At 46.8% G+C, this 14,814-nt stretch overlaps 1 protein-coding gene across 1 annotated transcript in view; it reads left to right on the plus strand.

Annotated features, from left to right (window-relative positions):
- Positions 1-14,547, plus strand: part of LOC307076766 (serine/threonine-protein kinase PAK 3) — a 31,192-nt gene extending 16,645 nt beyond the window's left edge. Inside the window, exons 6-16 of the mRNA XM_079737875.1 lie at positions 2,647-2,709; positions 4,613-4,816; positions 6,443-6,617; positions 7,300-7,363; positions 8,931-8,979; positions 9,853-9,965; positions 10,415-10,532; positions 11,979-12,078; positions 12,705-12,901; positions 13,029-13,166; positions 14,233-14,547. Coding sequence (XP_079594001.1) covers positions 2,647-2,709; positions 4,613-4,816; positions 6,443-6,617; positions 7,300-7,363; positions 8,931-8,979; positions 9,853-9,965; positions 10,415-10,532; positions 11,979-12,078; positions 12,705-12,901; positions 13,029-13,166; positions 14,233-14,322 — 1,311 coding nt within the window. The 3' untranslated portion in view covers positions 14,323-14,547. The remainder of the gene's footprint in view (positions 1-2,646; positions 2,710-4,612; positions 4,817-6,442; positions 6,618-7,299; positions 7,364-8,930; positions 8,980-9,852; positions 9,966-10,414; positions 10,533-11,978; positions 12,079-12,704; positions 12,902-13,028; positions 13,167-14,232) is intronic.
- Positions 14,548-14,814: the final 267 nt, after the last annotated feature.

Consider the following 14,814-nt stretch of genomic DNA (forward strand, 5'->3'; position numbering starts at 1 on the left):
TAGTGGGTCAAGGTGAACAGCTGCTCTGAGAGACATTGACTCTTCCCTATAATCACTCAAGCAGATAATGCCAGTTATGAGCAGTTAGATCTTATACTGATAGTTTTTCTACATTATTGGCTAATAAATTTTTGGGTCAAACTCCTTGCTTAGCTTAGCCCGAGGCGTACTTGGATCGGCCTAGCTTGGCGTCGCCTAGTGTGTAACCCAGTTGTGATGAACGTGATGGACTGCCTTAAGCCCCAGGCTAAAAACTCACTGGGTCATGGCTAGCTTGCGTGCTGGAAAGAGTTCCCCCTTCTTAAGTTACATTGAGAGATTCCCGGAAGGAAGTGGTTTACTTTTTTTTATATCAGATATATAGACATATATTTTATATCGATAACAGACACCGAAGTAGACAAAGACAAAACTATTTGAAAACTATTTGAGCATCACCAATAACGTCAAAGTCTTCCGTTTCTCAACCTTCTAGCTTTTTACATGCATTATTTGCATGCTGTAAATTCAGTTCCCTTCCAAGTTAATGATAGGACATTTCCCAAAAGACGGAAAATAATAATATTTCAAGTTTCCTAAAACTTTTAGACAAATAAGCCCTCTGCTGTAAGTGAAAGTTTCATAGAGTTCACGGTAACTGACACCAAAGTAGACGCAGACAAAAATTCTGGCTCGTGGCCAACCACGCCAAAGTATTTGGTTTCCCAACCGCCTTGTGACTCATCACATTATGCTGAGCTCTGCTGCAGTGCTGTCAATAGCTGGCCAGCGGAGGTAAAAGTAAAACACAAGATCTTTCTTAATTTAATTGTATCCACTGCGACAAGCTTTGTGTAACATTCTTGCACTGTGGTTTTGGAGGAGACTTTTGGTGGGAGTAACCGAACCCTGTTGTTTTATAACTTTCCTTTTGAAAAAGATAATCACAAGGAGCTTGAGCCATGACTCAGAACCCACACATATTTCATTGCCACCGCCAGCCTGATTGTCATAAATAACTTATTACCTACTTAGAATCAACTGTGTAAAATCTCCCACAGTTTTTCAATATTTATTTTTTTCAATCCAGATTTTCTCGTTTGGCGTTTTGTTTGTTATCCACCCAGGTCACATGGGTGGCAGCACACCCTGGGCTTCCCCATCTATGGACAGCTGTCTTCTGTGGTTTCACTTGTGTTTCTGTGGCCTCGTAACAAGGGCCCTCGCTCTGAGGAATATTGAGTGCTCTGTCAAAGTAATTTTCATTCATCTGAATCCTCTCTCTCTTCCCCCCCCCCTCCTCCCTCTCTACTCCATTCTGAGGGATGAGATTAAATTATCGGACTATCTGCACATCCGGAGCAGAGGCAGTCTTCGGTTTTTACTGCTGCGTGTGGTCCTCAAATTACCCTCCATTCTCATTCTCTCTTTCTCTATGAAAACCACACAGTCATTTCATAAAAATGTTTATCAAAAAACGTTATGTGTCTGTGACTGTTTCTCAATCGCTCGCTTCAATCATTGAAAATGTTGTGTGTGACCAATTGTAGGGATGAATAGACTCCTAACATAATTGTCACAAAATGGTTTTATCTGTCTGTTTGTTTCATCATGTTTTCCTTAGTGATGGGGGTTCATGCTAGGCAATATAAAAAGGTTTCATCGTCGTTCTTAGAATAATAACTCTGTAAACAATGAGGATATTTCATGTTTTTTGCTGTATATTAAGGTTGAGGGTCTTCGATGTTTGAAACACTAGTTTCTGTTCTGATCTAGGTCTATGCGACCAAATTTAGTTAAGCGCATGACCTTTTACATGAATAGCAGTACAAAGCTAACAGCTCCTGGCTGAACAGAGCGTGATCATACCCTCATATTAGTCAATGATTCTCTCTTATGTGGGTTGTTGACTTAGATCAACTTCCCAGAGATAAATGTCTAAAAGTTATGCTCATGAAACATTTATATTATAAGGAAATACTATGAAGCCAGAGGCAAATATAAACAAGCCAATTCATGCAAGGCTATTTTAAAGGTCAACTGATACTGGTTTAGTAAGCCTAAATTTAGATACATATTCTCATGGCAGCCTGGTTGTCAAAAGCCATTAAGCCATATCGCCCTCTGCATTGAATTCAGTGCACCCTGTATTCCATCAAAAGCTACAAATTATGTGTTCTAAAGGATGATTATATGAAACAAAGCTTCTGGATTTCATCCTCATTGTGTATTTCAGTCCAGGATTATAAAACAGTCCCCTTCAACAATCCATAATGATATGTCTACATACAAAGACGTTGTTTAACCTTGTATGTACGTGCACTAATGTTTGATAACGAACTATTCACAAAAGTAGAAGCTACCAACAATGCAACTGATAAAAACTCTAGCAAGGTCGAAACACTTCAAAATGTCAGGAGAGTTTTTCCCTGAGAAGGTCCCTGAGAACACTGTTCTACTATGGTCTTAACATCACATCGTGTCAACAGATGTGAGGCGACCGATCCTGTCTTCCCCTCCTCTACCTGTGGAGGTAGAAACCCCTCAGCCGTGCCCCCCCCCCCCCCCCATTTCCCTTCAATCCAATTTACCTTTGAACTGCTGTGTGGGTTTCTTATGTAGTATTATGTAGTAGTAAACCCTCCCATTCTCAACCTTCACATTCAGAACCGGCTGCTGTCGTCCGGGCCACCCGTCAGCCTTAGAACCTGCAGCGCATTATTTGACAAGGTAACTCCACCATCTATGACGTGATATCCCCATACCCATGCTTTATACCTCTGCCTTTGGCCACAGGGCCAGCTTCTACTCATATAACCCTCCCCAGCTTTCTAATAGCCTCTACATGAATGACGCAATGAGTTCCAGCAACACTTGTTGCTTGATTGGAAAGAATTACCCTCTGGGTTTCATCTGCTAGTTTGATTTAGCAATTTTGGATGCATTATCAATGTCACACTCTACTTAAAATGTTCAGCGGAGGGATGGCAGGGATTAATTTGCAAGGGATCAAAGCAATGTCTAGAATTAGAATGCCACAAAAAACAGCTACTCAATTCTTTGAACAGTCCCCGAAGGAGCAGAGTCTTGATCAGCCTGTCAGGAGTGGGTTGCATGTAACAAAGGGTTTGTCGTCAATCGAGCAATCGGTCAATAAACATCTGCATGCATCTGCTTCCATTCTCAATCCACTGTCACTCACATCTTCAAAAACCTGGCTGTGCCACCACGACCATCTCAGACACCCAGGCCTAGTGGACACGCCGCGCCGCACAGCTTAAAGGGCCCGTCTAGCACCACCCACTGCAAGGTTCATTAATCACAATCTCGCTTGGGTCAGATATGCAGGATGGCTAGCCCCAGTTGGTACAGTCCTGCTTTTGAAAAGGCTGGCGTCCCACCTGGTGTAAGCATAGGGGCCCTTTTAGGACAGGTGAGACTCCAGGTGCTGCAAGCCTAACCCCCTTGGCACTGGTTCAGCTGCCTGCCCGGCGTCTCTGACACGTCGGCCAGACACTTCTCCTTAATCCGTAATCAGCAGGACTAAGCCGCTGCCTCGTTTAAGCATGACAGGGCTGGGAACGGAAAGAAATGTTTCCAGCCCATAAGAGGAGGACGAGCCCAGACGAGTGAGGGTGATGTGGAGGTGGCAGTGCTGGTGGAGGGGTGGGTGTGTGTGTGTGTGTGACAGACTGTGTCTCAGCGCTGAAATCAAGGGCGTAGGAACCGGGGGGGACGGAGGGGACGTGTCCCCTCCAATATCGGAGACAGGCGCATTCGTCCCACCTAAAAATTATACCGGATCTGTCAGGTTTCCGATATGTGTCCCCCCCAATGTTAAATTCATTCCTACGCCCCTGGCTGAAATAATCATGCTCCTGCAGAGCTGAAGTGGTGTACGGCGCAATGAGAGAATGCATAGCACCGAAGCATTGCACGTTACTGCAATGTTGCAGTATGCACGCTCCAGCAACCCCCGATTACCAAACACTGTTTTATTATCCATTTGACAAGTCTCTCAAGTTCTCTTTCTATGAGAACTGACTGTGACCGGCTTCACCGTCTTCACTGCAAACGGCTATGATGTGCACCCTTTCTCTTGAAAGCTGTTAGCTTTCGCTGAGCTATCGTGTAACTCTTTTAATTGTCACTGATTTTCACTTTTGGTTCACTCTGCACTTTCCTTGCTACGCTCACTACCAGCTGGTGTTCACAATGTGTTTTAGGATCTTTACACATTTTTATTCTTACACATGAACCCTGTATTGCACCCAGGTAATGTTTGGTGGTAACCTTTCCCAAGGTTTTGATAGGGAATAACGACCAAACGGGATTTCCTGTGGTACATGTATGCTTTTTGATTTTTAGCTTTCAGTGTGTGTATCCTTCTAGTAACCCTGTCAAAAGTATATGCTCAAATGCTCATATATACTCGTACTCCATAGGTAGGTATAGATATAGTACAGTTAATATGACTACTCGGGGTGTTGTTCAACCACCACAGTTAAAGGCCTTGGCTGAATGCCGTCACGGTCCATGGGTCACCACGTCTCCCTCTATAGCGTTTGTCCACCTGATCTCCTCAACAACCTTGTGTTTCACGCCACTGTCTCGGGGCTGTTTGGTCTCACAGACCCACCCAGCTCAGAGCTCCAGACTCACAGCCACCTCCACCACCGCCGGGGCCAAGACCGCCGCCTCAGAGCCCCCCATCGCCCCGCCCGTCTCCGAGGAGGAGGACGAGGAGGAAGAGGAGGAGGAAGAGGAGGAGGAGGAGGAGGATGATGAGGATGAGCTGCCGCCCGTCATCGCGCCGCGACCGGAGCATACCAAATCAGTGAGTCACTGAACTATAGGGCAGTATCTTAGGTAGGCTGGACCAAATCAGTGAGTCACTGAACTATAGGGCAGTATGCTTAGGTAGGCTGGACCAAATCAGTGAGTCACTGAACTATAGGGCAGTATGCTTAGGTAGGCTGGACCAAATCAGTGAGTCACTGAACTATAGGGCAGTATCTTAGGTAGGCTGGACCAAATCAGTGAGTCACTGAACTATAGGGCAGTATCTTAGGTAGGCTGGACCAAATCAGTGAGTCACTGAACTATAGGGCAGTATGCTTAGGTAGGCTGGACCAAACCAGTGAGTCACTGAACTATAGGGCAGTATGCTTAGGTAGGCTGGACCAAACCAGTGAGTCACTGAACTATAGGGCAGTATGCTTAGGTAGGCTGGACCAAATCAGTGAGTCACTGAACTATAGGGCAGTATCTTAGGTAGGCTGGACCAAATCAGTGAGTCACTGAACTATAGGGCAGTATCTTAGGTAGGCTGGACCAGATCAGTGAGTCACTGAACTATAGGGCAGTATCTTAGGTAGGCTGGACCAAATCAGTGAGTCACTGAACTATAGGGCAGTATCTTAGGTAGGCTGGACCAAATCAGTGAGTCACTGAACTATAGGGCAGTATCTTAGGTAGGCTGGACCAAATCAGTGAGTCACTGAACTTTAGGGCAGTATCTTAGGTAGGCTGGACCAGATCAGTGAGTCACTGAACTATAGGGCAGTATCTTAGGTAGGCTGGACCAAATCAGTGAGTTACTGAACTTTAGGGCAGTATGCTTTAGTACGCTGGACCAAATCAGTAACTTACTGTTTAGTATAGTTTGGTATAGTAGTGGAGGAAAAATCGATAAACTTAAGAATCTTGATCCTTATCTTATCATCTATGATTCTGAATCAATTCACGACTTATTAAAGACACACCTCTAGTATAGTATAGTGTATCATAACATCGTATAGTTTAGTTTAGCAAAGTATAGTATAGTATGCTTACATATGGCATCCACTAAATCAGTGAGTTCCTGTACTGTAGTGTAGTACAGTCGAGTATAGTAAAGTGTAGTGTAATAAAGTAAAGCACACGCATTCATCAATCTGTGGGTTCCTGAATTACTTCACACCATAGTGTGTTAACATACATGCAAGTACAACACACTGCAAGTGTCTACAGTAAAGACTACACCGCAGTACAGTACAGTACATTATTACTATCACCGAAGCTGAAGCACGCCTCTTCAGCAGGAAGCGGGCGTCATGGGGGAGTTGTTTGGAGAGCTGCTGTGTATTGAGGCTGAGGCATGGGGCGTGGCGGGGGAAGGTGGGGGTGTGGCTGGGAGTCATTATGAATTAAAAAAGGTCAGGACAGGAGGGCAGGTGGGCTCCCTGAGAGATGACTCATCCCCTGGAAGCTAGAGCAGGACTATGCACTACTAGCCATCCTGGCACAGGCAGGGCCCCAAGCCACCGCCGCCATTTTGGCTCAGACTATCATTGTGGCTCAGGCCGGCACCGCCATTTTGGCTCAGATGGCCGTATTGGCTCAAGCTGCCATTTTGGCTCTTTGTGGTTCCGGGGGATGACATATGTGTGTAATATGTCCCTATCCTGCTCTCCCCCCTCAGATCTACACGCGCTCCGTCCTGGAGCCTGTGAAGCCCCCCAGCCCGGTGAAGGAGGTGGTGACTCCGCCCCAGTCCCAGGTGCAGCCGGAGGACACGTCGGACACCATGTACCGCCACACCGACCGGCAGAAGAAGAAGTCCAAGATGACGGACGAGGAGATCTTGGAGCGCCTCAGTACGTGTGGTGGTCATGTGTGTGTGTGTGTGTGTGTGTGTGTGTGTGTGTGTGTGTGTGTGTGTGTGTGTGTGTGTGTGTGTGGCTGTGGTGTGTGCACCCGTCTGGCTGCATGTGTGTATTGTGTGTAGTGTGTGTGTGTGTGTGTCTGAGTGTGTGTGAAGTAAAGTGGACATTTGTGTGAAAGTAATAACTGGCAGGATAAAGTTAAATCCCAGCTTTCACATCAGCATGTTTCCCACATAGCCAAGCGGTTGTGCGGGGGTTTTATGTGAGTATATTCGTGTCTGTGGCCATAGAGTTCTGAAAAATATAAGATAAAACTTAGTTGGATGTTCCGATGATCAATCTTCCTGGAGATGTGTTATTTTGAAACATTATACATCAAATACCTTTCAAATAAATATAATATTGTGGGAAATATGTATGTGTACACATGCATATGTACAGTGTGTGTGTGTGTGTGTGTGTGTGTGTGTGTGTGCGTGTGTGTATGTATGTCTGTGTATGTGTGTCTGTGTCTGTCTGTGTGGGTGTGTGTGTCTGTGTGTGTGTCTGTGTGTCTGTGTGTGTGTGTGTGTGTGTGTGTGTGTGTGTGTGTGTGTGTGTGTGTGTGTGTGTGTGTGTGTGCTAATTAAACATGCTCACAGTCTCAACCACGTTGTGTTCCTCGTGTACCCAGGAAGCATTGTGAGTGTGGGTGACCCCAAAAAGAAGTACACACGCTTCGAGAAGATCGGACAAGGGTGAGTCTCTCTGAAGCCCCTCAGAAGACATGTGGTTGTCTGGAGGTGCAATGGGAATGCAGTTTAGAGAGACAAGGGCGGGTGATTGGCTGAAAGACGAGAACAGGAAGTAGAGGAAACGAGAACCATATCTAGAAGCGGCCAGAGGCCAGAGTAGCTCCGTGTCTCTTCTCTGCTTTCCCTCTTCTCGTTTCTCCTCTCCTGTTTCTCTTGCGTCCTCCTCCCTCTCTCCTCAGTTTTTTCCCGCTCTGTGTTTTTCTCTCACACGTTTCTCATTCAGTTCATTTGTCACATTTTCCATCCCTCTCTCAATTTCTCTATTTATTTTCTGCACAGCCAGTTCTTCAAAATGCTTGCCATTTCTCTCTCCATCCCCCTCTTCTACCTTCTACCGCAAACTTCCAATAAAACACATGCTGAACAAACACATAGCCGTCGCCTATAGTGCGTCGCCCACACAGTCAAGCAGCACAGAGAGAACTCCTCCCTTGTCTCCTTACCTCCAGCAGAGCAGTCTTAAGTGAGCCGGGCACAGAAGGAACAAAAGCCCCCTTCATCATTTATACATGACGACCAGAGACGGCACAGTGTGATAGCAGGAAACGGAGACAGACCTGCAGGAACCGATGCCTTATCCCTGAGGTTCCTCAAGGCTTACCGAAGGACCACATCCTCATAGGCTCAGGGATGAGTCTAGCGTTGCTCCTGCCGCTTGCAATGAATAGAGGCTGTAGCCCACAGTGAGAGCTAGGTTGCTAATACACGGGTAATTGGATACAGATTTTTGCCATATTGCCATACCTCAATTCAAGTTAATTATTTCCCATACCTTAACATGCCACTTACATTTTTTTTTATAATATGTGTATATTATTTTTACTTTGCTAAAGATAACACTTAATAGAAAGTCTGAGCGGTAAAAAATTACAAACGCCTGAGCCAGCCGTTTTGTTGCAAAAGATCTCTCTCTCAGTAAGACACATAGCCTTCAATAGCAACAAGATGCTTCATGTTCGGCACATTGTCAATACATAGTTAATCTCAGATCGCGGGCAAAAGGAGATGCCGGGCTTTGGATGAAGCAAAACTCATTTTCTCTTTCACGCGCCCCAGAGCGACGGCATGGATCTCACTACAGAAAGAGGAATCAAAACACGAGGCCGATTATTTTCATCTCTGCTTTTTATAGACTCATATGACGGGTCACTGGGTTTGGTACTATTTTGTGACAGTGAGATGGGGGTTTTGGGGGGGAGGGCGGCAACTCAGTATGAAGACAATGTGTGTTAAAATAAGATGAAACATAGTGTAAACACACATCGTTGCAGCTGAGCCATGTTCCATTACAGACCTGTCGTCATGAGCTAAGCTTAGACCGTCCTTACAGGATTTAAGTCGTCAATATATTCAACACATACATGATGCTTTGAGAACATCACATTTAAGCACTGCACAAACTTAGAACAAACTTAGAAAGCCACCCAATTTTACGATCATCTGCATCATCATATGTATTTTGTTTTCTGATAATGTGTGATAAATGTGATGCTCTTTGTGGTTCTTTCAGAGCTTCAGGGACCGTGTATACTGCTATTGACATCGCCACAGGACAGGAGGTACCCTAACCCCTTAATATTAACTCCAACCAATCCATCCTAGCCCCCTTTATGCTAACCCGTTCCCATTCATTTCGTAATAAGCCAAACCCAATCATCTGCTCAGGAAGTGGAGCGGGATGGCCGGTAACCGCAAGGTTGCTAGTTCGATCCCCTGCTGCTCCTAGCTCCTAGAGTGCCGAGGTGTCCCTGAGCAAGGCACCTAACCCTAACTGCTCTCGACAAGCTGGTTCTCGCCTTGCATGGTTGACTCTGCCGTCGGTGTGTGAATGTGTGCATGAATGGGTGAATGTCAGGCAATGTTGTAAAGAGCTTTGGATAAAAGCGTTACATAAATGCAGTGCAGTCCATTTACTTCATACTAACTTTAGTCCCAAACATCTGACTTTAGATCCATTTCTAAAGTCTTATGGCTAACCCTCTTAAAGTCAGTATTGGCCAACACAAATTCAGCTAGCAGTACAACACTGAATAGAGTGGCCACTATAGAAATACACTTAAATCAAATAAAATAATGTAATCCCTTTCTGAAAGCTTCATCCACTCGCGCAAATGAGCTTTTGCTGGTCGAATATCTCCGTAACTAAACAGGAGATCAAGGCCAAACTCCGCCCCTTCAGTTTTATGTTTCCTGCCCAGGCTCTGTGCCGTCTTCCCCCAGAAGTTATGCTTCCCCATAGTAGGACTGCTGGATTCCAGATCAGGCTAACCCTTACCCATTCAGGTCAAACTCTCCCTAACCCTACAGTTCAGACTGACTGATTGTAACCCTCATCGATCTATCGATTTACCTCTCCGTGCCTCCATCCATCCATCTATCTAACACTAGATACCATGTGTCTGTTCCTAAATATACATCTCTGTTCCTTCCAGGTGGCCATCAAGCAGATGAACCTGCAGCAGCAGCCCAAGAAGGAACTGATCATCAATGAGATCTTAGTCATGAGGGAAAATAAAAACTCTAACATAGTCAACTACCTGGACAGGTCAGTGTCTCCGTGGCAAAATGGACAGTGGTTGTTAAATAAACTGCCATATTGGCGGGAACTTCAATTAAGAAAGTTGTCAAATCTGTTATATTGTTTTGATCCTGTACAGAAAAAACTAACTGAAATAAACAGCGTTTTTAAGTGGGTCTGGACTGTAAACTCCATTGCTATTGCATCGATTGAGGAAAGGGAAGTCAATATTGTTGCTGTTGGCATGTGGCCTAAAAAGGGGACAGTACACTCACGCCAAGCAAGACCCTAACCAATTACAGTGAAGCGTCGGATCCCTGAAGAAATCACAAAAATAAATCATCATAAATCAAGCAATCCAATTTTAGTTGAGACTTTTGGAAATCCGCAATCAAACTCTCTCTCTATGTCTATCCCTTCCTCTCCCGCCTGCTCTATCTCTCTATATCCCTGTCTCATCCTCTCTCTGTCCCCAGCTACCTAGTGGGGGATGAGCTTTGGGTAGTGATGGAGTACCTCGCGGGAGGCTCGTTGACAGATGTCGTCACGGAGACCTGCATGGACGAAGGCCAGATCGCCGCCGTCTGCCGGGAGGTAAGAGGGCCGAGATCAGCCCACTACATCACCCATCGCCACCATCGGTCACCCTTCAAGGCTGAAGCCCTGGCTAGCCGTAGCTCTTAAGTGTGACACGCAGGTGTGCACGTGCATACAAATGGGTGTATTTCATTCCAGCCGTTTGCCTCCGCTCTGTCCAGGGATAGTCTAGACTCCAGTGGTTAATGTGTTTGACTCCCCAGGCGAAAGTTTCTGGGTTCTAATCCCATTACTCTGTTGGCCTCCCTGAGCACCCTACCAGCCTGATGATTAACGAGTCACTTCTTACTATATAGACAGGGTGCTTTCACAACACAGCTGTTTGGTTTGTTTTCATCGAACCCTGGAGCCTTTAACCCGGTGGTACGGTAATTTGAGCTGCCGTGAACGCTCATTCGGACTCTGGTGAGGATTAAACAAACCAATTCTGATCCGCTTGAACACAGTGGTCTCGGCCCGCTTCCAAGTTAACTCTGGTTCGGTTTCGCGAAATGGAAATGATAAACATATTCAGCCAGGTATACTTGAACTTTTCTTGAATTAAATCACGCTCAGACATGACACACTCAGGAGGTGAGAGTACTTAACGAATTATGGTCGAACAACCAAGTCCAGCTCCTCCTCTCTGGGCCTGGTCCAGCTCCTCCTCTCTGGGCCTGGTCCAGCTCCTCCTCTCTGCTGGTTTTACGCTAGCCGTTATGGTTCAGGGGTTAGGGTTATGGTATGGTTGTGGTTGGGGTTGAGGTTCTACGGTTAGGGTGTTGGTAAGGCTAAGGGGTTATGGTTATGTTAAGAGGGTTTGGTTAGGGGGATGGATAGGTAGAAAAAAATCGGGTTTCCGGTAAGCGATCATTAGCACGTCTGTTCCCTGATGCCAGATGTGTCGTCGCCAGGGCCTCTCAGGGCTGCAGCTAGACGGCACTGGGACTTGGGGTTAGGGTGGGGCTAGGACCGAGTGGGCTAGGCATAGCTCCACCCACTGGCTCTGCAGTGAGCAGCCTCTCAGTATCTTTTCAATTGTTTGTGATTTACTCACAAAAACATGGAGGTATATAAATGAATCAGTGCCGTGATTGAAATGGGGTTCTTTTTAATTTGGATGACACCACAACAAAATGAAGAAATCCGAGACCACACAAGTTGTTGTTGCTCCATTAATATTGTCTGCAAGAAGGAAGGCTGTGAGTTTCCCTCAGATTTTATGCTCAGTAGATGAGCTAAGGCCTTGACCGCGAGGCGGTCAACCAATGTTTGGTTCGCTTATCAAAGGCCATTGAACGCTAACAAAATCAAATGATAATACAACATATTATCAACTTCACACCCGAGCTATAAGTGTGAAAGGCGGTGGAGTATGTTCGAGGTTCGCCCCTATAGATCGAGTCCGTCTTCTGGTGAGCTGTTAACAATGCCTTGTTCCTGTATTGGTTTCCCCTCCGGCAGTGTCTTCAAGCGCTGGACTTCCTGCACTCCAACCAGGTGATCCACAGAGATATAAAGAGCGACAACATCCTGCTGGGCATGGATGGCTCCGTCAAGCTCAGTAAGTCAACCCACAAACCATGGCCACGAGCACATTGACACTTTGTTGCACAGCTCTCAGTAAAGTTGTCTTGTTTTAATTGGTCATGCTGAGGTGTCTTCCGAACGGGGGGGAGGTAGATTCAGTTGAGAGGTGAAGTGTGAATTTGTACTGGACCTAATCATCCCCATACTAGACATGAGGATGATTACGGGGCCATGTTGGTACAAGAGCCAGGGTGGGAACCGGGCCAGGAAATCAGGATTAGCACCCCTGCTCTTGCGAACGAGTGCCACTGGATTTTTAGTGGCCACAGGGAGTCATGACCTTGGTTTAATCTGAAAGAAGGTGCTGTTGTACAGGCGACGGAGACCTCAGTCCCAGTCTCCATCCCGGGACAAAAGGTCTATAAGATAGGCAGGGAGCTATGGTTCTGGCCAACTGAACGTTACCACTTCTTCAACTACTTTCTTCCTCCTGTCTATCCTGTTGTTGTTTCCTCTCTTTCTCTCTCTCTCTCTCTCTCTCTCCCTCTCTCTCTCTCTCTCTCTCTCTCTCTCTCTCTCTCTCTCCCTCTCTCTCTCTCTCTCTCTCCCTATCCCTCTCTCTCTCTCTCTCTCTCTCTCTCTCTCCCTCTCTCTCTGCAGCCGACTTCGGGTTCTGTGCCCAGATCACACCGGAGCAGAACAAGCGTAGCACCATGGTGGGCACACCCTACTGGATGGCTCCGGAGGTGGTGACCCGCAAGGCCTACGGGCCCAAGGTGGACATCTGGTCCTTGGGCATCATGGCCATAGAGATGGTGGAGGGGGAGCCGCCCTACCTGAACGAGAACCCGCTCAGGGTAGGTCCACAGAGGAAGCACACATGTTCCTCACCGGGGCTTTCCCATGCCGGAGCGGACATGGAAAAGACTCCCGTTGCACGCCACATGACACATTCTTTCCTTGCTGCTTTTCTGATTGGCTCAGGCTCTGTACCTGATCGCCACCAATGGGACCCCAGAGCTGCAGAACCCTGAGAGGTTAACGTCCGTGTTCAGGGACTTCCTGAACCGCTGCCTGGAGATGGATGTGGACCGCAGGGGGTCAGCCAAGGACCTGCTCCAGGTAACGGCGTCCATCACTCCTTCAGTGGCGTTCATTAGCGGCGGAAGAATCAGCGGCATGCTTTACTAAACGTACTTTACACGTCTTAGCTGGTATTGTTACGTATTTTAAGCACATAAGCTACCCACACATAGCCACAAGGAAGCAGGATCGAACACATGAGCTGCATTACCCCCACATAGCCACAAGGAAGCAGGATCGAATGCACAAGCTGTAATTACTATACATAGCCACAAGGGGAGCAGGACCCAACATACAAGCTGCAATAACTACTCCAGCCACAGATGGCAGCACCTTTAGACAGACGAGGAAGCCGGAGCCAATACGTCACATAGGCCACGCCTACTTGATACAAACGCCGAGCGGGAGCGAGAGGAGGGCAGAAACCAACAGCAGCCCCGTTGGTAGCCCCGTGGCTAGAAAATAGGTCAGCCGTGGGTCGCTCCACGCGCATGTTAAATACAATTCCCCTCCTTTTGCTTCATAGTTACCATACCGAAATACTTTAACAGTATCAAACAAGTATCATATGATTGTCACATAAAAACATCTTTATTATCACGCGAGAATCCATCTTGCTAGACTTCAAGTTATGCGCTTGTGGCGGAACCACAGTGGTTCGAAGCAATCAGCGTCCTATGAGAGACGATCTACGTGATAGACAGTGATGGATTGTTAGACGAATGGTTCGTCCAAACTCCTGCCAAGGAGTTTTTTTCGTGTGCCTGCCCTTTTCCGAACAATTTCCAATGACAATTTCAAAGTTGGTTCTGTTTAACAGTCCATCCGGTTAGTAAGGATAACCTAGTGCATAGGGTAGTCTCACACCCAACTCCAAGATCTGGGTTTGAACCCCAAAAGCAGCAACTACCATGCACCAGGCCTCCTTAGACCTGGCGCCTGAGGAGCAATTTCTTATTTGTGACATCCCAATTTACAGTAAGTCGCTTCGGATAAGAGTGACAGTATCTAACAGCCAGCTAGATGTAACACAACAAACAACAGTTGAATGAACTGGTAATACATCATGTGTTTGTATTAATCCTGACCCTTCTTTCCTTCACAGCATTCCTTCCTGAAGTTAGCCAAGCCTCTATCCAGCCTGACGCCCCTGATTGTAGCCGCCAAGGAAGCCATAAAGAACAGCAGCCGCTAGTGGGCGCCATAGTCCTCACCCAAAGCTGGAACCTTGCCTCTAATGTGTGTGTGTATGTGTGTGTGTGTGTGTGTGTCTGTGTATGTGTGTGTGTGTGTGTGTGTGTGTGTGTTGGGGGGGAGTGGGGGTGACGTGACAGAGCCCAAAGAGACGGGTGATCAGACTTTAAAGAGACAGCACAAGGATTGGCCGTCCATCACCGGCTCCCCCCACCACCCCCTCCAATGAGGAAGGACGGACGCACGGCCTTGTAGCCAATCAGCTGCTGCTGAGAGACACTGCTCCCTGGTTCATGGCTTCCCGTGCTCTGTACGTGTGCAGGGGTCCATCTCGAGTGTGCGTGTGTGTGCGTGTTCTCTCGCGTATTATGTTGTATGGGCAGAACGTGTCCCACATGTCCTTGCTTGTGTCCTACATGCTCTCCTCGGGAGGATAGAGTTTGCCCTACAAACCAAAATGGGTGTGTTCCATTTTCCTTTGTGGTTTTCTTTG

The sequence above is a fragment of the Pollachius pollachius genome (genome assembly GCF_949987615.1).
Source record: "Pollachius pollachius genome assembly, chromosome: 6".
Lineage (NCBI taxonomy): Eukaryota > Metazoa > Chordata > Actinopteri > Gadiformes > Gadidae > Pollachius > Pollachius pollachius.